The sequence below is a fragment of the Bos javanicus genome, chromosome 5 (genome assembly GCF_032452875.1).
Source record: "Bos javanicus breed banteng chromosome 5, ARS-OSU_banteng_1.0, whole genome shotgun sequence".
Taxonomy (NCBI): domain Eukaryota; kingdom Metazoa; phylum Chordata; class Mammalia; order Artiodactyla; family Bovidae; genus Bos; species Bos javanicus.
The window spans coordinates 9,742,418-9,765,826 of NC_083872.1; the positions used below are offsets into that span (position 1 = coordinate 9,742,418).

Below are 23,409 nucleotides of genomic sequence, written 5' to 3' on the forward strand. Positions count from 1 at the left end.
CAATCAAAAGACCAGCAAATTATTTTCAGTGATATTGACAAACTGATTCTAAAGTTTATACAGAGAGGCCAAAGACCCAGAGTAGTCAACACAGTATTGAAGAAGAGGATCAAAGTTGGAGGACTAACACGATCCAACTCCAAGACTTAGTATAAAGCGACAGTAATCAAGACACTGTGGCACCGGTGAAAGAACAGGCCAACAGGAGAGATGAAACAGAGAGCCCAGAAACAGGTCCGCATAAATACAGTTAACTGACAAAGGAGTAAAGACAAAATGGTCTGCAACAACTCAACATCCACGTGCAAAAAAAGAATCAAGATTCAGACCTGTACCTTTCATTAAAATTAACTCAAAATGCATCACAAATCTAAATGCAAAGCTTAAAATTATAAAGCTATAGAAGACAACTCACACAGAAGAAACTCTAGATGACCTTGGGTTTGGCAATGACTTGGTTTTTTTTTTATTTAATTTTTTACATTTTTTTTGGCTGCAGTGGATCTTAATTGCAGTGCTTGGGCTTTTCCTCTCTAGTTGCAGTGAGCAGAGGCTACTCGAGTTGTGGCAAGTGGGCTTAGTTGCCCCCAGGCACATGGGATCTCAGCTTCCCGACCAGGAATCAAACCTGGGTCCCCTGCAGTGAAAGCACAGATTCTTAACCACTGAACCACCAGGAAGTCCCTGGCAATGATGTTTTAGATACAACAGCAAAGGTGCAATCTACGAAGAGAAATAACTGACAAACTAGACATTAAAACTTCCTGCTCTGCAAAAGACACTGTCAAGAGGACAAGAAGACAAATCACAGTTTGAGAGAAAACATTTACAAAAACACATCTTAGAACTTCCCTGGCAGTCTAGTGGCTAAGACTTCCACGCTTCCACTGAAGGGACCACAGGTTTCATCTCTGGTAGGGAACTAAGATCCCAGATGCCTTGCATGCCATGTGGCATGGCCAAAAAAAAGACAAGTCTGAAAAAGGACTGTTATCCTAAATATGCAAAGAACTCTTAAAGCTCAACAAAGTAAACAAGCCAATTTAAAAATGGGCCAAAGACCTGTTAACAGACACTTCATCAGAAAGATACACAGATGGCAAACAAGCATATAAAAAGATGCTCCACATTACGAGTCATCAGGGAAATATAAATTAAAACAAGGTATCATCACACATCTATTAGAATGGTCAAAATCAGGAACAGTAAAAACCCCAAATACTGTTGAAGATACAGAGCAACAGAAACTTTTATTGATTGCTGATGGAAATACTACAGCCACTCTTAAAGATAGTTTGACAGTTTCTTAAAAAGCTAAACATAGTCTTACCATATAATTTATAGATCATGCTCCTTGGTATTTACCCAAAGAAGCTGAAAACTGTGTCCACACAAAAACCTGCACATGGATGTTTGTAACAGCTTTATTCATAACTGCCAAAATGCAGAAGCAACCAAGATGTCCTTCAGTAGATGAATGGATAAATAAACCAGACAACGGACTATGATTCAGTGCTAAAAAGATATGACCTATCAAGCCATGAAAAGATGTGGAAGAAACTTAAATGCCTATTAGCTAAGTAAAAGAAGCCAGTATGAAAAGACTACCTACTGCATGATTGCTCCTATATGATGTACTAGAACAGGCGAAACTGTGGAGACAGTAGCAAGATCAGTGCTTGCCAAGGGTCAGGAGCAGATGTGTACAGGCAGAGCACAGATGATTTTTAGGGCAGTGGAACTGCTCTGTACAGTACTATGTCGATAGATATGTAACATTATACACTTACCCAAACCCACAGAACTTACAACACCAAGAGAGAACCAGGATGTCAACCATGGAGTTAGGGTGTCTGTGTAGGTTCATCAGTTCTTACGAATATACTGCTCTGGTAGGGAATGTTGATAATGGGGAAAGCTCTGCACATGGAAGGGGAGAAGCTATGTGGGAAATGTCTACAATTCACACTCAAGTTTACTGTGACCCTAAGACTGCTCTTAAAAATAAAGACTACTGAAAAACAACAACAAATGAAACTATCAAATCTGTTCCTAGATTTGTCAAAATAAAACTAAATGGGCAAAATATTTTATCATTATCATGCCCATCTTATGTGATTCTATTACAAAGTTTTTTCTCCTGAACAAAAAATTCCAATCAGTAACAATGAAACTCTTCATAGAAAAATTAGTCAGTTATAAAATGCTAAAAATATCTTTAATGCAGTTTCATTCTAAAAAATTCCACTTGACATTAAAAAAAAAAATGGTTTCCTGAGACACAAATGATACAAAGGGAATAATTTACAAAATTGCAAAATAACAGCAATTACTGTAACTGACTCTTATGCCCACAAATTTTTTGGCAGATATTTTCTAGTATTTGTTATCCTCAACTATTTACTGGAATGGGTAACATTACCTACTGTAGTTCACAATAAAAAAGGGTTATCATCAACTGAACTCCAATTTCAAGTCAATTTCAAGATTTTGTGATTTTTAGAGCAGGAATCCAGGAGGAAGTATAATTTATAAACAAAATCATTTATTCAGACATAACTGCCTCATTCTCAATAAAGTCTTAATTACGCATTAGCAAGCAATGAGCTAAGAGTTGAGGACATTAAAATAAATGGTGTATCAATGAAGGGTAAGCGTCAAAAAGGAAAACACTACATTCAAATAATTATTTCAGAAGCAGGTACAGCTTACAGTTGCTTTGTTTTTACTCTTTTATTCTCTTTTTTTATTGTTGTTGCACGGGGTCTTCATTGCTGCATGCAGGCTACTCTTTGTCGTGGTGCATGGGCTTCTCACTGCAGTGGCTGGTTTCTCGTGTTGCAGAGCACAGGCTCTAGGAGTGCAGGCTTCAGCAGTTGCAGCATGTGGGCTCAGCAGTTGTGGTGCATAAGTTAATTGTTCTATGAGATGTAGAATTTTCCCCAACCAGGGATCAAACCTGTGTCCCCTGCATTGGCAGGCAGATTCTCATCCATTGTACCATCTGGGAAGTCCTTGTGTTTACTCTTTTAATCTTGGATTCAACAAAATGAAAATTTGAGGAATGTAATTAAAGTCCCTTTCTCTAATCATTTTACCACCTAAAATATTCCACCAAACTCAAGATTGAATCTCTTCTCTGGAAGAAGCAAGTGGATACATTTAATTGATACAGGAAAGGTTTAATCGATAAGCTAGAAACAGGCCTTGTTCAACCACTCAGTCGTGTCTGACTCTGCAACCCCATGGACTGCAGCACACCTGCTTTCCCTGTCCTTCACCATCTCCCAGAATTTGCTCAAACTCATGTCCATTGAGTTGGTGATGCCATCCAACCATCTCATCTTCTGTTGTCCCTTTCTCCTCCCGCCCTCAATCTTTCCCAGCATCAGGGTCTTTTCCAGTGAGTTAGTTCTTTGCATCAGGTGGCCAAAGTATTGGAGTTTCAGCTTTGCGTCAGCCTTTCCAATGAATATTCAGGGTTGATTTCCTTTAGGATGGACTGGTTTGATCTCTCTGCAGTCCAAGACTCTCAAGAGTCTTCTCCAACACCACAGTTCAAAAGCATCAATTCTTCAATGCTCAGCCTTCTTTATGGTCCAACTCTCATATCCACACACGACTACTGGAAAAACCATAGCTTTGACTAGACGGACTTTTGTTGGCAAAGTAATGTCTCTGCTTTTTAATGCTGTCTAGGTTGGTCAAAGCTTCTCTTCCAAGGAGCAAGCACCTTTTAATTTCATGGCTGCAGTCACCGTCTGCAGTGATTTTGAAGCCCAAGAAAATAAAGTCTCTCACTATTTCCATTTTTTTCCCCATCTATTTGCCATGAATTGATGGGACTGGATGCCACGATCTTAGTTTTTTGAATGTTGAGCTTTAAGCCAATTTTTCACTCTCCTCTTTTTTTTTTTTTTCACTCTCCTCTTTCACCTTCATCAAGAGGCTCCTTAACTCCTCTTCCCTTTCTGCAAGAGTGGTGTTATCTACATATTTGAGGTTACTGATACCTCTCTCGGCAATCTTGATTCCAACTTGTGCTGGAATTAACTTGGTCTTAAGTTCTATATACTGAAGGTGGAAGTAACTTTCTTAATTCAAATATACTGTCATCTAGAAATGAAGTCAGGTGGAAAGAAAACAGCACTTAAGCTCTAGATTGTTTACCCTTCTGACACTTCACTGAATAAGTAAGAAAAATGAACATCCCTTTCTAAGGATCTTTGGAAAGTCAAAGATTTCGACAGACTGTGAAAACATAGGTTTAGATATTTGGTGAAAAACCACATAAAAGTTACAAATGTGGACTAGAAAGCAAAAGCAATGTGATTAATATTTTAACAAACATATTCTAATTGACATGATCAAATAAGCAATAGGACTTTCTCAAGGCTTTATATACAACTTATGAAGTTGCACACATTTTATGAAAATACCATCATTAACCAAAATATTTTTAGTGCTCTTTTGGAATTTCCACTACAGCTCTGGCATATTCTTCTGAAAAAACTGTTCATCTGATAAACATTGATTCATCACCTCGTTTATGCTGTAACTCTGTACTAGTAACAAATGTTTGGCAGCTGAGGGTAGATAGACTCTCTGAAAATAACTATCCCAGATCATCCTGGGGTAACTTAGGTGATTAGGTTAATTAATATAATTATTATGATTTTAAAAAATGAAATGTTAGAACCTTAAATGCATGTTGCTAAAATCAAAGAAGCCAGTCTGAAAAGACTGCATAGCGGGATTCCAATCATATGACATTTGGATTAGGCAAAACTATAGAGAAAGTGGATAGATTAGTGGTTGCCAGGGAAGAGGAGGAGGTGAAGCATAAGGAATTTTGGGGGCAGCAAACTACTCCCTATGATACTGCAATGGTAGATACACGATATTACACATTCAATGATCTCTCTCTATATATATATATAAAAGCTGTATAACAAAGAGTGAACAGTAACGTAAACTGTGGATTTTATTTAATATTGGTTCATCAACATTGGTCACCAGTTGTAACAAATGTGCCACACCAATGCAAGACATTAATGATATGGAAAACCAGGCAGTAGGAGAGACTATGAGAATTCTCTACTTTCTACTCAATTTCTCTATAAACTAAAGCAGCTTTAACAGTCTGTTACAGGCATATCTCATTTTACTGTTTTGCTTTGCCTCACTTTGCAAATATTGCATTTTCTTTCACCAACCCTGAGTTGAGCAAGTCTTTCAGAACCATTTTTTCCAATAGCTTTTGCTCACTTCCTATCTCTGTGTCAGATTTTGGAAATTTTCACAATAGTTTAAACTTATTCATTATTTGTTGTTATAATCTGTGATCAATGATCTTTAATGTTTTGGGATCCATGGAGTCACAAAGAGTTGGACACAACTGAGCAACTGAACAACAATAAAACTGCAATCATATAAGACAACGAACTTTGATAAATGCTGTGTGTTTTGACTGCTTCACCAACCAGCACGTCCCCTATCTCTCGCCCTCTCCTCAGGCTTCCCTATTTCCTGAGACACAATATTGAAATTAAGCCAGTTAATAACCCTACAATGGTTTCTAAGTGTTTAAGTAAGACGAATAGTCCCAAGACTCTCATTTTAAACTAAACGTTAGGAAGGATTAAGCTTACTGAGAAAGAAATGCTGAAAGCCAAGACAAGCTTAAAGGTAGCCTTCTCATGCTAGACAGTCAGCCAACTTGTGAATGCAAAGGAAAACTTCTTGAAGGAAATTAACAGTGCTATTCAAGTGAATTGAATGATTAGGAAACAAAACAGCTCTACTGCTAACACGGAGAAAGTTTTAGTGGTCTGGATAGATCAAACCAGGCCACAATATTTCATTAATCTAAACCCTAACCCAAAACAAGGCTCTAACTCTTTTCAATTCTACGAAGGCTAAGGTGAGGAAACTACAGAAAGAAAGTTTAAAGCTAGCATGGGATGGCTGATGAAGTTGAAGCAAGCAAGCCATCTCTCTAACATAAAAGGATAAGGTGAAAGAGCAAGTAAGTGCTGATTTAGAAGCTGCAGCAATTTATTCAGAAGATCTACCTAAGTTCATTAATGAAGGTGGCTATGCTGAACAACAGATTTTCAATGAAGGAAAAAAGCAGCCTTATTCTGGAAGAAGATGCCATTAAGGACTTTCACAATCAGAAGTAAGAGGTCAGTGCCTGGTCTCAAAGGACAGGCTGACTCTCTTGTCAGAGCTTATACAGACTGAAGTTAAAACCAGTGTTCACTTACCATTCTGAAAATCCCAGGGCCCTTGAGCTCTATAAAAGGAACAACAAAATCTGGATAACAGCACATGTATTTACAACATGGTTAGCCCACTGTTGAGACCTACTGCTCAGAAATGAAGATTCCTTTCAAAATATGACTGCTCACTGACAATGCACCTGGTCACCCAAGAGCTCTGACAGAGACGGACAATGAGATTTATTTTATTTTCATGCCTGCCAATACAACATTCATTCTGCGACCCAAGGATCAAGGACTAATAGCTACCATAAGACATGATTCCTCTGATGGGTCTCGGCAGCCAAGTGCACACTGAAAATCTCTGGAAAGGAGTCACTATACAGATGCTATTTAAAACATTCGTGATTTACGAGAAGAGGTCAAAATACCAACATTAACAGGAATTTGGAAGAAGTTGATGCCAACCCCCATGGGAGATTTCAGTGAAGAAAGTAACTGCAGATGTGGTGAAAAGAGCAAGAGAACTAGAATTAGAAGTGAAACCTGAAGATGTGACTGAGTTCCTGCAATTTCATGATAAAACTTGGAACGGATAAGGAGTTGCTTCTTATGTATGAGCAAAGAAAAGCGGTTTCTTGGGATGGAATCTACTCCTGGTGAAGATGCTGTGAAGACTGTTGAAATGACAAAAAAGGATTTAGACTTTACATAAACTTAGTTGATAAAGCAGTGGCAGGGTTTGAGAAGATTTACTCCAACTTTGAAAGAAATTCTGTGGGTAAAACGCTATGAAACAGCATTGCATGCTACAGAGAAATCATTAGTGAAAGGAAGAGTTAACTGATGGGGCAAACTTCATTGTCTTGTTTTAAGAAATTGCCAGTCACCATAATCTGCAGAAACTACCACCCAGATCATTCAGCAGGCATTAATACTGAGGCAAGACGCTCTACCAACAAAGAACAATCATGACTTGCTGGAAGCTCAGATGGTTAGCATTTTTCAGCAATTAAGTAATTAATTATGGTATGTACATTTTTAAAGATATAATGCTAAGAAACTATAGTATTCCTATAGTGTACTCATAACTTTTACATGCACTAAGAAACCAAAAAATCCATGTGATTTGCTTCATTGCAATGTTTAGTATGGTGATCTAGAACAAAATCTGAAGTATGCCTGTAATTTAAAAAGAAGGAGTATTACTATGAATAAACTTCAGTGCTTCAAATGATCTACACAGTAGAGCTTTGAAGGTAACATCCAAGTACCAACTATAATATCTGCATCCTTCTACTCTGTGTGTTTGAAAGTAGAGACATATTTTCTAACATAAACCCTTTACTCCAGGAAATCCTTGGTAGTCCAGTGGTTAGAACTCAGTGCTCTTGCCACCAGGTCCTGTGTTCTAATCCTGACTGGAGAACTAAGATACTGCAAGCTGCACGGCGTAGCCAATAAATAAACAAACAAAGCCCCAAGGGCTGCTAATTCCCACCTTTCTACCACAGCCCACTCTGCTCTCTCTCAGTCTGAAGTATGATTCTCCTTTTCATCTGCCCATTTCTAATCAGTCCTTCAAGATCAACGTAAACATCATACACCCTCGATGAAATTTTCTGGACTATTCAGTCCTCTTTGGGAACTCTCACTTCTCTATACCAACAGGATGGCACAATATTCAACACCTTATTATACATGTTTTAAATGTTTCAAAATTATCTCATATAACCTTATTCCTCCAAATTAGATTTCAAATTCTCAAGGAATTAAGAGTTTATCCAAATCCTAGCAACGCTGAGAACAGAACAGATACAGCAACACAAATGCCCAAAGGCCAAGTTCAGTGTCTAACAGATAATCTAAGGAAGTGAAATGTGTTGCAGCTTTACTGAAACATCTAAATTATTAAATATTCTGTAGCCACTAAGAAGGAAGTGAAATGTGTTGCAGCTTTACTGAAACATCTAAATTATGAAATATTCTATAGCCACTAAGAATCACAACACAGTTACATATTCACTGACATATAAAGATGATCTAAGAGAGGCTTCAGAGCAACTAAGCCCAATGTACCACAACTAAGGAGCCTGTGCTCCAGAGCCCACGCGCCACACCTACTAAAGCCTAGGCACCCCAGAGCCCATGCTCTGCAACAGGAGAAGCAATCGCAGTAAGAAGCCAGTGCACCATAATGAAGAGCAGCCTCTACTCAACACAACCAGAGAGAAACCTGCACAGCAACAAAGACTCAGCACAGCCGAAAATAAATAAAAAGAAGAAAACTATACTGATAAGAAAAAGTTTATAATATTTGTACAATGACTAAATGTCTGGATTTAGATATTTATTTTAGGTGTATGTCCAAAAATATCCTCAGGAATTGTATATTAAAACTCTAAAGTAATAGCTATCATTGGATAGTGGAAATTATATTTATAAAACCAAATGCAGCAGTTAACATCTTTGCTTTCAAAACAAATTTTAAAAGGGAATAATAATATTTATGATATAAAGTTTAAAGATCGGTTGTAAAAATGTATATAGGGTATAATCCCAATTAATAAAAATAAAAATGAAAGAATATATGTCAAATTGATAACAGTAATCTATAGCTGATGCGTGCACAATCCTATTTTGGCTGTTTAATTTCAAATTTTATACAATAAAAAGATATTACCTTTAAATTATCAAATATAAATACTCCTAAAATGTGATTTAGAGAAGCACTTCCTCAAAGTAAGAGAAGGCAGAAGGAAGGGAAAAGGGAACATCTGTAGAGCTGAGAGAAGAATAAGCAGTAAAGAGACAAAGGTGATGCCCATCCTTTAGCACCTGTATTCCAAGCATCTATATCCCAGGATGAACTAGAAAAGAATCTGGGAATGGAAATTAACACCTGCTTTTACAAGAAATACAAGGAAAAATCTAAACCAAGGAATCATATTAAGCTATAAACCTCCCCATAATTACACTCAGAACAGACTCTGACAATTTAATGTCACCAGAGCATCCATCTTCACTCCATCCTGCTCCCCAAAGGCATCCCCAAATCTATTTTCAGTACAGAATTATTATTGTAATAGTCACTTGGTATAACTTTGCTTAGAGCCTACCCTCTCATTTTTTTAAACCCATGTGAAAATATGCATTTAACTATTCTATTATATGCATATTATTTTTATAGGATTTTATATTGTTTACCATGCTTGAATAGGTACCTGTCTCTGAACAAGAAAATTCCCTTAATAACTGCAAATTATGCAGGCAAAGCTTATTTCAAAAGCTGTCAGACTTATTGTATAAATAGATATGGACAAAGGAAGGAAATGCCCAGCCAACAATACTAACAAAGAATAGCAGAATAAAGTCTGAATTCCCCGGCGTGACATTCAGATCTGTTACAATTGGTCCATATCATTCTTACTGCGTGTTCTCCATTCACTCCCAACCATGAATTCGCTGCACATCAAAATTCCCTCAGTTAGAACATATCCCTCCCTCTTTCCAACAATGATAACCAACATGTGGGCACTGGCACCCAAAAAAATGTGGAGTCATATCCAAGTTTGCCAGTATAACCTTTGGGCAAGTCACAACTTCTCTGAGGCTGAACTTCCTCATCTTGTAAAATGAGAAAAAAAAGAATTTTTTTAAATCTGTGTTGTGAGCTAATGCGAAGACGAGGAAATAATGCACAGGAACCCCCCAGCACAGTGCTGGGCACACAGTATGCACACAATATAATGCTATTATCTCCTGGTTCTGGGCCTTGTGTTCGTGTGTCCCCTCTGCACTTGGGAAGCCCTCATTAGTCAAGCCACCATATATAAAGCCCTCCCTGACTCCCTTACAGAACTGGTGGCTCCCTTTTCTGAGCTAGTTCAGTACTTTGTTCTTTTCTCCATCATAGTTTTTGTAACACCAAATTGATAATTACCTGCTATGGGCTGAGTGCGTGTACTTCCCTAACATCCCTATGTGGGTGGGGACCATCAACTCCAACGTGATACTAGAAGATGGGGCCTTGGGGAGGAGATTAGGTCACAAGGCTAGAGTCCTCATGGATGGGATCAGTGTTCAGATAAGAAAGACCCCAGAGATCTCCCTCATCCCCTTCCACCCTGTGAGGACAAGTGAACTAGAAAGCAGGCCCTCAACAAACGCAGATTCTGCTGCAGCCTTGATTTTGGACTCTCAGCCTCCAGAACTGTGAGAAATGAACTTCTGTTGTCTATAAACCACCCAGTCTATGATACTCTTATGATAGCTGCCTAAACTAAGACAGTATTTTTTTTTAATCCCTGAGAGAAGAAGTTCCTTAAAGACGGGTGATAATGGATAATGTGACTCACTGTATCAGCTAGCCCTGTGCCTCGGGCACAGAGAAGGCTGGCCAATGTTTTTGAGTAAACCAACTGAAAAAGAATCTACCAAAAGTGCTGCAGCCCCCAAGGGAGAGGACTGACAAAGGCAAATGCTTGAGAAAGGTTGCTGCTGCTAAGTAGCTTCAGTCATGTCCAACTCTGTGCAACCCCATAGATGGCAGCCCACCAGGCTTCCCCATCCCTGGGATTCTCCAGGCAAGAACACTGGAGTGGGTTGCCATTTCCTTCTCTAATGCAGGAAAGTGAAAGTGAAGTCACTCAGTCGTGCCTGACTCTAGCGACCCCATGGATTGCAGCCCACCAGGCTCCTCCACCCATGGGATTTTCCAGGCAAGACTACTGGAGTGGGGTGCCATTGCCTTCCTCAAAAGAAAGGTTAGGTAGCACGAAAATCGAAAAGAAGCTGTCGCGTTTGGCAATTATAAGGCTACAAGCAAACTTGGCAAAATCGATTTTTAAGAAGTAGTGAGACTAAGCAGCGAAATGGGAGTTGGCAGGTGGAAACAATGCCTTTAAGTTGAGCAATTAAGGAAGAAAAGAAAGTTGAAAGGTGAAGGAGAATTAAGGGAACATTCCTTAATGGCAAGATGAGAGAGAGAGGTTGAGTATTTAAGAAGAAGGAATAAAATCAGCAAGATTCTGAATAGTAACCAGGATAGAGCTGAAGGGCAGGTGGGAGAGAGCAACACTCAGCTGGAGTTAAGAGTGAGGCTGACAGACAACTTCAGTTTTAGGAGTAGTCTGGGAGTACCAAATTAATACTTTTTTGTATGGAAGAGATGATCTCTAAAGACTTTTCCAGTTCAAAACATCCAGTTATGTAATTTTCAAATGCCAATAAAAAACCTCTAAAATCCATCCACTGTTTTCCTTGTCCACTACCTGTGTCCTAGCAATCAGTATAAACTCTTAAACAAGCATTCTCCGTTCTAGACCTTTCTCTACCTCATTACCTGGACTTTACATATTAGATTATTGGATTTATGATTATGCATACAGATATGCATTTCCCAAGTGGTGCAGTGGTAAAGAAACTGCCTGCCAATGCAGGAGATGCAAGTGACATGGGTTTGATCCCTGGGTCAAGAAGATCTCTTGAAGGAGGAAGTGCCGATCTACTCCAGTAGTCTTGCCTAAAAAATTCCATGGACAGAGGAGCCTGGCAGGCTACAGTCCATGGGTTGAAGAGTCAAGACACTGAGCTCACACACACACACACATGCATATAGATATAGACAGAAATATAGATGTACATGTATGGGCATACACACACACACACACACACACACACACACACACACACACACACACACACACCACATACTGTAACTCTTGCTTAGAAAATTCAATTTGCTCCTAAGCAACTAGTATGTTACGGAACAAGTTAAGCATAACCCAAATTTCACATTTGCTTCTGTACAACTGCAAGAAACACTAGGTAAGCAGAGAAAACACAACTCAGCTGCAAAGAAACTCACAAAATACACACACCACAAACTTCCGCCATGCAGCTAAGTTCACTGCATGTGTTATGAGCCACACTCCTCTGAATCTGGTGTTACACTTTCAATCCAACTTCAGATGACCCTTCTTCCATCACTTCACAAATTGCAACCCTTTGGAGACCCACTTCTATAAGCAAACTTCAGCGCTTTTACAAAGTCATGCCATATTAATTCGAGTACTTTTATATTTCTTAACCATTTAACATGTATAAAATTGCACTAGTCCTTACAAGGTTTCTGTCTTTTCACATGTCACTGACAAAGTTTTTGAGTGTTACTCCCCTAAACTCCATTTTTCCATATGCCCTATGGTATTTAATCATGTGACTTCTGCATACCATGTTGAGTTTTATGAACTTATAGGCTGAGTTACAGCTTACACACACTCGTAATTACTACAGTTCTACTCAGTGTCCCACCAAAATCAAAGGCAATAGAGGAGATTAAAAAAAAAAATCTCTGGGCATCCTTCACAATTATCTGAAGGTGCCCATACCTATAAGATGCTTTGAATGACCCAAACATTTTTCTTGAATGATTCAGGAAACACAATATATGAAAAGAAATAAATAGCTGTTTAACAGTAGGGTCTTTTCCCAATAAAGCAATGCTTAAATATTTTAATATCAAACCACACAAACATATCTGTTCCTAAAGACAGAAGTATATTGGTGGTTGTCTGAGGCTGGAAGGAGGGTAGAATGGAGAGTTATTGTTTAACAAGTATACAGCTTCAATTTTATAAGATGAAAGAGTCATGGGGATGGCTAGTGGTAATTTCTGCACAACAACCTGAATGTATTTAATAGCACTGAATAAAAATGATTTAAGATCTTCTGTATGGTATTTTACCCCAATTTTTTAAAAAATCCATCCTTATTTTTGAAGAATAACACCATAAAAGTACTCATAATGAAAGACTAAATATACATACAAATCTGTATAGTGTGGCTCCATTTTTTATGGAGACAAAAGATTAGAAACAAATAAAATGTATAAGATAAGAGTTGACAGGTTTCACTATCTTCTTCTGTATTTACACAGGAGAACTACAAAGAACACATTACTTTTTTAACACAGTTTTTACCAGCAGGAGGAAAAAAAATAAGTTTATACAAATCTGGTTCGGATCAACTTTTGCTTGCATTATAAAATATCAAGAAGTCTTGTCAAGAATTTGAGACTTAATGCAGCTTCTTTGACTATGTCAGCTAAAATATTTTTTTAATCATATTTCTCAAGCACCATCTTCTGAATGTTAATTTTGCTCTTCATAACTCAGATTTTCATTTTTTTTAAATACTACTAATATACTGCAAAGAATTCCAAAAGTAATAGAAAAATCATTTCATACAACCTGAAAATTTCTCAAACAAATAAGATTAAGTAGTTCACTTATATGCCCACAGATTAGCTGAATATTAAAAGGTATCTTTTAAAGTTAATTTTATTACAAAACTTGTTTTCAACTGTATCTCAAACTGATATTTTATTATTCTTATTTATCTTATTCAGTTAGTATCTTACAATTAAAAAAAAAAAAGTCTGCAAACAAACTTTAGCAGTCACAGAACTGTAATCTACAACATAAGTCCTCTCCTACCTGCTCATTTCAGCAAAACTCTAAAAAATATTCACTTTCAGAACACAATGGCCCTTTTTCTTTAAATTCAGCTTATAAAGCAAATAAAATTATTATTGAAAAACATTGTAACCCATACAATTCTGGTGAAGGAAATTTCTAAAGACTATCATGGAATAAATGTTTATTAACCAATTCATATGCTAAGTTTCTAACTCACTGGAGCTGTTTTTACCCTTTAAGTAAATAATTTGACTGTTTTTAAAAATTAAATGTTCCTCTAACTTCACTGTGACATGGAGCCTGGTATATTTGTAAGTAACCTAAGGAGACTGTAATACATGGCTGATGCTCAACTGTAACACCAGTCTGTATGCAGCTATAAACAAAAACGCATATGACTTACACTGAAAGCTGCCTCAGCAATAAGCAAATATGTTAAGAATCAACTGGCTAGTTATGGGTGCCAACAGGTCAAATATGTAAGAGTAGTAAACAAAAGGGAAAGACTTCACTTGAGAATACTTTAATAAGATGGACAAAACCTGTTTCAAAGGTTTGAACTAATTAGTAAACATTTACAAACATACACTTTCCCTTAAAAGAATACAAAAAAGAAAAATGAGTGAACATAAAGTTCAAATTACACATTAAGTATTAGAGGTTTTTACTGTAGGCGAGGCTTCTTCAAGAAGCCAGGCAGACACATTTTGTACTAAATATATGACGTTACATAGATGTTTAAGAAACTCTCAATTTCCAAGTATCTCAAGTTGCCTCTGTTAAAATATCTATAAAGTTCTTAATTAAGTGGAAAAAGTAAGAATGTTTAACATCCCTGTAAGAAATTTCCATTAGACATCAACAACTACTTATCAATGTATTATACCTATATAATAACTATAATTCATCATTTAGTCATTCTTAAGCATTTTCAGAAACATTATCTCACAGGACTATTAAATGAATTAATAAAATAATCAGTATAAATTTCATTTCACAGATCAGTAAGCCAGTATAAGAAATTTAAGTCAGTTCTTGAACTTCAGTACAAGAATCACGTGAGCATATGTTAAAACGAAGTCTCAGGTAACTCTTCCCTGAGGTAGATCCCAGAAATCTGCATTTTAAATAAATAACGTAGATGATAATGGTACAGATACCCCCATCCACAGCCACATCTTTTAGGACCCTGACTTAAGTAATAAATGACTAAAGACTAAAGTTTAATCGCCTAAAACTCCATGTTTACTCTGAATCAAAGTTCCCAAATTTTTTTTGCAGATCTCCATGAAAGATATGTAAAATTTTAAACAAGCTGAACTACTACATTCAGTTAAATTATGTACCTCTTATACTAAATTCTAGTAAAGACAAGTGGTAGTAGAGGTCTAAGTTTTAAGAAACTAAAAACAGAAGATTCTACAATTTCATTTTCTCTGTGAAATGCAGGAAAAGCAGACAGTATATTAATTTAATAACTTCTCCTGTTGAATACTGTTGCATTTTACTGAGTAGGAAGATAAAATTTACCACAAAAACCACAGGTTCTATGAACATAATAAAAAATTAAGATGAAAATGTAAAAGCACTTAGAGCACAACTTTGTGAACATACTAAAACCCACTGACGTACACCTTAAAAAGGTGAATTTCATGATATGTAAATTATACCTCACTTTTTGAAAAGAACAAAGTGTTGGAAAATTTCAAACTCTAATATTTCCAGTAATTTTAAACTTCTAAGATGTCAGCACCACTATTAAAGAGCATAATTATTTTCTGACCCATATCACATGTGCTGTAAACCAGTGGAGAAATAACAAAGAGCGTTCGTAAGGCCACTAGCTTGACAAAAATTTTAAATAAGAATTTTAATGCCACTGTTTATGTATTTATTTGCTCTTGAATTTTTCCAAGAAAGTCCCACTTCATCTGTCTTTTGTAACATGGTCATTTTCAAATTCTACAGTAATTTATTAGCTTCTTATAAAATAATCTTTGTATTTCTTAAACTGGGTATATACTTATACAATACAGTGAAATATAATAAAATAGTTGTTAAGAACCAGGCTTTGAAGACAGATTCTCTTTTGCCCCTCAGGCAAGTAACTGGCCCTTTCTGTCCCATTTCCCCATAGGCTGTAGTAAGAATTAAATGCACCAATACATATAAGGCGCTTAAATCAGTGCCTGGGTGCTTAATAAACATACCATATGTATCATCTGCTTTAACTACATAATTATTATTTTTATGGAAAAAGGCCTCTCAGCTTAGAAAACTCATTAAAAATTCTGATAATACTAAATGTTTCAATTTATCAATGAGCTCAACATTTAGAAAGGCTAGGACTAAAATCTTATTAAGAAACCTCAGTATTTACCCTGTATCTACTCTATTCACCACTCCAATTTTCTCCAACTCTGAATCACTATTAGTCCTTCCCCTGACTCATCGCATTGAAAGGTAGACAGTCTAGAATATAATGGGCATACCAAAAGGCATTTCTTAAGCTTCCTGGATTTATAAGACTTACTAAGTGGAACCTGTCCTATATAATGGTTAATAAATATGCTGAATAATTGCCACTTAAATTGTGTTCACTTAGAAGAGTTTCTATATATCAAATGTTCCTTCAAACTATGGAGTAGGTGTTATAATCCCATCTTGACTGAAAAACAAGGTATCACTTAAGTCAAATCAAAGATCCACACTTTCTGACTGCTAGCCAAAAGCAGGTTTGTATTTTGCTGATGATTCAGTGTTCAAAATTTTGCTAAGCAAACTACGGAGTACAGGGTTAGAAGCAAAATCTGAGCCTACAAATTTGACCTTAATTTCTATTCAATTTCATACTTTCATTGTTTTCCCCATTTATATGTTTAAATCATTTAAGATAAACCTCTAATAAAAAGTTATTGAAAAAAATCTAGAGAAATAAGCTAAATAATGCAAGACTGATTAACTCTTTAAAACTCCTTTTTCCCTAGACACACACGTACACAAAAAACCAAAAACTTTTAAAATACTACTCTACCATTTGTTCACTTCCCATGTGATCTTGAGTCATTTAAACTCTCTAAGCCTCCATTTTCTCCTCTGGAAATGAGGATGAAAACAGTATAACTACCACTGGGGATTGCTGTGAGCATTAGTTGCTGCTGCTAAGTCACTTCAGTCGTGTCCGACTCTGTGCGACCCCATAGACCGCAGCCCACCAGGCTCCCCCGTCCCTGGGATTCTCCAGACAAGAACACTGGAGTGAGTTGCCATTTCCTTCTCCAATGCATGAAAGTGAAAAGTGAAAGTGAAGTCGCTCAGTCGTGTCGACTCTTAGAGACCCCATGGACTGCAGCCTACCAGGCTCCTCCGTCCATGGGATTTTCCAGGCAAGAGTACTGGAGTGGGGTGCCATTGCCTTCTCCGCGAGCATTAGTTAAGACAACACATAAAACACTTAGCTGACCACAATGAAAACAGTTAAGTTTCAATAAATTTTAACTTTTATATTTAAATCCAAATTTTAGTATCATTTGACCTCTATCTGAGACTTCCCAGGTGGCGGAAGTGGTAAAGAACCAGTGTGCCAATGCAGGAGATGTAAGAGATTTGAGTTCAATCCCTGGGTCAGGAAAATCCCCTGGAGAAGGAAATGGCAACCCACTCCACTATTCTTGCCTGGAGAATCCCACAGACAGATGAGCCTGCTGGCTACAGTCCACGGAGTAGCAACGAGTTTTCATGACTGAAAGCGACTCAGCGCTAGATCTCTATCTATTGAAAGATTATATTTTCTATGAAAACCACCTCTGTTAATCCATTCATGCACACCTGCTGCTGCTAAGTCACTTCAGTCGTGTCCGACTCTGTGTGACCCCATAGACGGTCACACACAGTGAGCCCCACCAGGCTCCCCCGTCACTGGGATTCTCCAGGCAAGAACACTGGAGTGGGTTGCCATTTCCTTGTCCAATGCATGAAAGTGAAAAGTGAAAGGGAAGTCGCTCAGTCGTGTCTGACTCTTCACGACCCCACCGACTGCAGCCTACCAGGCTCCTCCATCCATGGGAAACGGCAATAACCTCACAAGCACTCTGAAAACGTGGGCATAAGCGTCGAGGAAGCCTTCCGCAACTAACCCTCTTGAGTTAGGTACCCTGCTCAGGAAACAGCCTGTACTTAACACTGTACTACTCAATACAGTTCCCTGTATTACTTAAGAACCCTTTTGTGGGCAAGGCCTGTGTCCTATTCATTTCTGCATCCCTAGAATGAAACCCAATAATTCTAAATCCTGACTCACATGGGGAGCTTATCAAAATATTAATACCCGGGATCCATCCCAGACCCATTAAATGTAAGGGGTCAAGGAGGGAGAAGGCAAACAATCAGCAAAGGGGAAGCATTTAATATCCTCACATAGTGTTGATACGCTGCCACAGCTAAGAACCACCGCACTCTGACATTTAAAAAACTATACAAACAGGTATATATGCATTTATGTGTGAATATATGTATAAACATATAAGTAAACAAATGTCTCAGTTCAAGACCCTCAACCTCAATAGCTACTCTTAGCCCCATCATCTCTTTCCTTTAAACAGACAACAATTTTAATTAACAATTAGCTACATGCTGTGTTAAGATGGCTTTTAAACTGTTAACTCAGTGCGTACTTAAGTTTCTTCATGTAATTATGCCTTCTTCCTAGATTACAGTCTTGCTACTTGAAAATATACACTGCCTTATTCTTATTTTCTCCAGAGTGCTTGTGATAGTGCCTTGAACAGAGACATGTAATAAATATGTGGCTCATCCAATAAATGTATAAAAAATATCAGCAGTATGTTACATTCGTTATCCAATTCGGGCTAGTACTCAAAAAAACAGAAAAGGTAAATATTTATAAAAAAGTTAAAAAAAAAAAAAAACTCTTACTTAGTAAACAAGAGCAACTGAAGTTTATCTCATTAATGAGCATCTGCATATTTGCATTTATTATAGCCATCACATGCAGTATCCCCCCACCACCTACACTTCAGGATTCTGAACTGCTTCCTTACTAAAACTATCTTCCAGTTGCTTGTATCATCTTTATCTGCTGTCAAGTTCTTTTGTAACAATTTTATAGTTACTCTGTAATTAGTAAATAAGTTAATGAAAGTCACAACACATGTTTTACACAGATGCTTAATAAATACTTTTGAAGAAATTTAATGTTTATCAAACACTAAAACAGACTCTCTGCATGTAAGTTACATGCTAATCTACTAATATAAACTTGGTTGGGAATACTGCCTGAAAATAAGAGATTAGTCATTCAACACTATATACATATATATATATATATATATATAAAACTCTACTTTTGAATATTGACTGATGATCTTCTTATATTTTATAGTATTATAAAATATTTTATAATATGTTTATATTTCTATGCCTGAAAATTTCATAAAATATTATATGACTTTAAAAAATAGTAGTGCTAAACTGTATTATACAAGAAACTCCACAGCAACTGGCATTTACAATGTTGAAACTACTAAGAGAAATAAATGGCACATGATTAACATAATCTGAAAGACTTTATTTTTTTAAAAACTGAAAATATGGGGAGGAGGAACTCAAAAAACATGCCTGCTAATTAGATACTCTGGTAAAACATTACCATGTTTTGTTGGGTCCTACAGCATGAAACAGATAGAGCCATAGTTACCACAAAAAGAAAGCAGTACTCAATTCCCTATTCAATAAAAAAGGTTCAAATTCCACAGACAAAAAAATGGTACCCTGGGTTGTTTGTTTTTAAGGAAGATTAAATTTAGGAGTTGCCAACACCCAAACGAAAAACATTCCAGAGTATTAGACTCAATTGTAACAGGGAGTCATCTACATTCTCAGCACTGTGTTCCCTTACCCAAAACACGAAAATTAACAAAGGATGTTTCTTAGGACCTCACAAGATACACCATACTTATTTCTCCCAGTAAACATTACCCTTGTTAAAAAAACAAACACAAAAAGGTATTGAGAAATAACAATTTTAGCACATCCAGCCAGACAAAAAAATGAAGTTTTAACAATCTGCCAAGAGATCTCCCAAAATAAGATCCCTGTCAAATGAACAATGAGGAAAAGATTGGAAATGACAAATTATTTTATTTGGACCATCAGCTATATTTAAAAATAACGCTGAGGAATGTAACTTTTCCAAAGCCTTGTCTTCAGTTTCCCCTTAATCTTCATATTTTTAACTTAAAAAAAAAATTTGATTACCACTAGAAATTTGATTACCACTCTCATGAATTCCTTTTAAAGCAATTTAATGAATAACAGATCTTTTGTGCAAGTAGCAAACCACAGAGGACAGTTTTGCCGGCTGATAAAAATCTTCCTGAAACATGCATAAAAATACACCCTTCAAAGACAAACTGATTTTCTAGGTATGGAAATCATATTAAGACTCAAAAATTTGGTATGCTTGATACACACCCTAACTTATTGCAGATGTTTTTATCTGAACCACAATTAAAGTTGGTGAATTCTTACTATTTACTTACTGTGTGTCAAAATTGAATAAATTAGAAGGCCAGGAGGGAAAAAAAAAGGTTAAAACCTTACAGCCAATGAGCAAAAGATGCAACTGCTTAGGGTGAAAGAGGATTGTTCAATCACTTCCCCAAGCCGGTGAGTTACTATTAAAGCAACTAAAAACTTGTTTACGATTGTTCTGTTGAGTTGAGAGAAATGCTGTTATACCATAAGTAAAAAAGTTTCACCAGGCATTCTAATGGGAAGATGCTGCTGCTGCCCACAGAAATGTTTATGAGACTGCTCAAAAAACAAACAAACAAACAAAAATCAACCACCACTCCCCCCGCTCCAAAAAAAATTCCCAAACCTACCACAAATGTTTTCCAGAATTCATAGGGTCAAATACTTCAACACATGGAGAGAGCAAAAGAACTGTGGGTTGCTAGAGCGTTCCTATTGTCCAGAATACCACTCAGGAAAAAAGTGTGTGTGTGTGTGTGTGTGTGCGCGCGTGCGCGCGCCCTATTTCCAACAGCTGGTGTATATATGAAGTAGTACATATGCTAGGTTGGATATACTTATCTTGGGTTCATTCAAAGATAAAGCTGTCTGGGGTAGTGCTAAGGCCAAGTTTTCTTTACAGGTGCTGTTAAACACTGCTAAGAGGGAAGAAGAGATAAACGATCCGATAACTTAAGACCGACACCTGGGAAACTAGAGTACGTCGTCATCACCGTCCACCAATTTTTCTAACTGATCAAGCAGAAACGAAGTAGGCAAGTTCTTAAGCCCCATGCTATCCTTCCACCAGTAAAAAAAAGGCTCTGGTGTCTGAGATCTTAGCCAGGAAGCCTGAAAAGCACGTGTCCGACTCTGGGTTGGGGAACTTCCCAGGAAGCGTTTGTTGAGAGGAAAACTCCATCACCCCCTGCCTGCCTACTCAGAGAAAGGCTAAGAAGTGCAGGCTCGAGGGGGAAAGCTCTGGGTCCCGGAGAGAGAAGACCAGGAGGCGGCAGCCCTCCCAGGTCCGGCCGCGGCCCCGCCCGGCTCACCTCTGCGGCGGGGATGTTGACCACGCCGGTGGATCGCCGCTTCTCCCGCAGCTTCCTCTTCTCGATCTGTCCTTTGCCTTTCCTGGCGCTGGGGCCCGAGCTCTTGCTCTTCTCCGGGGCGCAGTCCCGCTCCTCCTCGCCGCCCCGGGCGGGCGCTGCCCCCGAAGTGGCGGCGGCGGCGGGGGGGGACTCGTCCTCCGGCCGCCGCGGGCCGGGGGCGGCACGGCTCAGCTGCGCGGGGCCCACGGCGCAGTTCACGCCCCCGGGGCCGGGGGCGGCAGGTGCGGCGGCGGCTGTGCCGCCGCCCGGGAGGTTGTTGTTGAGCTCGTTGGCCGCCGCGGCGGCGGCCGAGGTGCCCAGGGCCCCCGGCGGGAGCTTCCCAGCCGCGTCGCCGGTCCCCCCGGCGGGAGCGGCCGGGCCCGGGGGATTCTGCTTGGCGCGCATCTTCTCGCGCTTCGCCTTCCACTCCTCCAGGAAGTCTGTGGTGCTGCCGCCGCCGCCGGTCCGGTAGCCACCGGTCGCCATATTCCCAGCGGGGCCGGCCGGGCTCTCACCTCAGGCCGCCCGCCCCGACTCCGGCCGCCGCCGCCTCTCCCTTCCCGCCGCCCGGAGGAGGCGAGGGAACGACCCCCGGGCGCTGGGGCGGCTGCGCCTCCCGCCGGGACCCGCTGGTCTGCAGGGGAAACACAAAAGGGGGCGGGGAAGGGAAGCGTGAGGTCCTCGCCCGGCTCGAGGGTCTGCCCCGGGGCCGCGCCCCTCAGGGCCCTCCTCCCCGAGAGCGCCCCCACTCAGCCCCGCAGGCGAGGAGTCGCCGAGTCGCCACCCCGCCGCCTTTCTCCGACGCACCTACACGGCGGGGCCCGGACGGTAGCCGCCCCTGGAGGGGAAGAGAGAGGCAGGGTCCCCGTCTCCGGCGGTCGCTGGGGACCCGAGCCAGACCCGCCACCTGTCGGCCCGTCGCATCTCCAGCCCTCGCTCCGCTCCAGGGTGCCAGCCGCCGACACCCTCACCATCGCGGGGCGAGGCGCCGAGCCCCCTGACCGACTCGCGGAGGAGGCGGGACGTGTCCTGACCCAGCCGTCCAGCCGAGTCCAGGGGCACAGGTTCGCGTGGAGAGCGCGCAGTGCCCCGGAGGCCCCTTACCTGAGCGGAGTTGTGGGGGGGACGAGGATCGGGGCTGGGAGCAGGCGCCCAGGTGAGCCGAAGCGGCCGCGCGCGAGAAGCCACGGCCAACTCGCCGTCCGGAGCCCGCGGTTCTCCCGAGCTGGGAGGGAGGGAAGGAGGGAGGGGAAGGAGCCGAGCCGAGCGACGCCGAAGGGCGGGCGGAAAGGACCGAGGCGGCGCGCGAGGGGCGCGGCGCGCGGCGGGGGGCTGTGCCCGCCGACGCCCCGCCCCACGGCGCTCAGGTGCGCGACGCCGGGTCCGGCCCGCCGCCGCCAGCCCCGCGGACGCCGCGGCAATCACGCATTCCTGGGCGCGCAGCCGCGCGGCGTCCGGCCTCCGGGCGCCTCCGACTCTGGAGCGCGAAAGGCCCTGCACGTCGTTCTCCGCCTCTCCTGTCTCCCACCACTCTTCCTTTTAAGTACAAGACATCCTCTTCCAGGGAAAAATCTCAAATGCTGCTGGCTAAAGGGGAAAAGGCAATCAACTGGTGATGATTTAGGGCCTGACTAGCCAGGATGGGAAAAGACTCTCGCCTCTCTTTTCCTCGTCGCTGCCTCCTTTTCAGATGCACTAGGGTGGCAGGCAGAAGAGTAGGAAGAACTGAAACCCAGGCCCCCTGCTTCTATGTCTGTGGTCTCAGGTGAGAGTGTCGGCTGAAAGGAGGGGCTTCAATTGTCAGTGTATTAAGGCTTTACGGTTATCTTAGGCTTGCAGGAACAAAATGTTAAACTCATTTTAAAATATATTGTATCGGCGATCCCAATCAAATTGGAGTTTCCTCTCAACTCTCTCTACACCTCCTCTTCACAGATAGTGAATGTAGCAGCAAAGCTTCCTCCCAAAGTCTTAAAGCTGCTTTGAGGCTGATTTGATATGAGCTGGGGCAGTGATTGTCCCTGTTCTTCTGCCGTTATTTAACGTGCCATAGGATAAATCTTATCTTCGGATTCAGAT

The 23,409-nt window shown here is 40.1% G+C and overlaps 1 protein-coding gene across 1 annotated transcript in view; it reads right to left on the reverse strand.

Annotated features, from left to right (window-relative positions):
• The window catches only part of PAWR (pro-apoptotic WT1 regulator), a 127,622-nt gene extending 104,999 nt beyond the window's left edge, over nt 1-22,623 (reverse strand). The window contains exons 1-2 of the mRNA XM_061415616.1: nt 22,435-22,623; nt 21,292-21,964 (exon numbers count right to left, since the gene is read on the reverse strand). Coding sequence (XP_061271600.1) covers nt 21,292-21,816 — 525 coding nt within the window. The 5' untranslated portion in view covers nt 21,817-21,964; nt 22,435-22,623. The remainder of the gene's footprint in view (nt 1-21,291; nt 21,965-22,434) is intronic.
• Nucleotides 22,624-23,409: the final 786 nt, after the last annotated feature.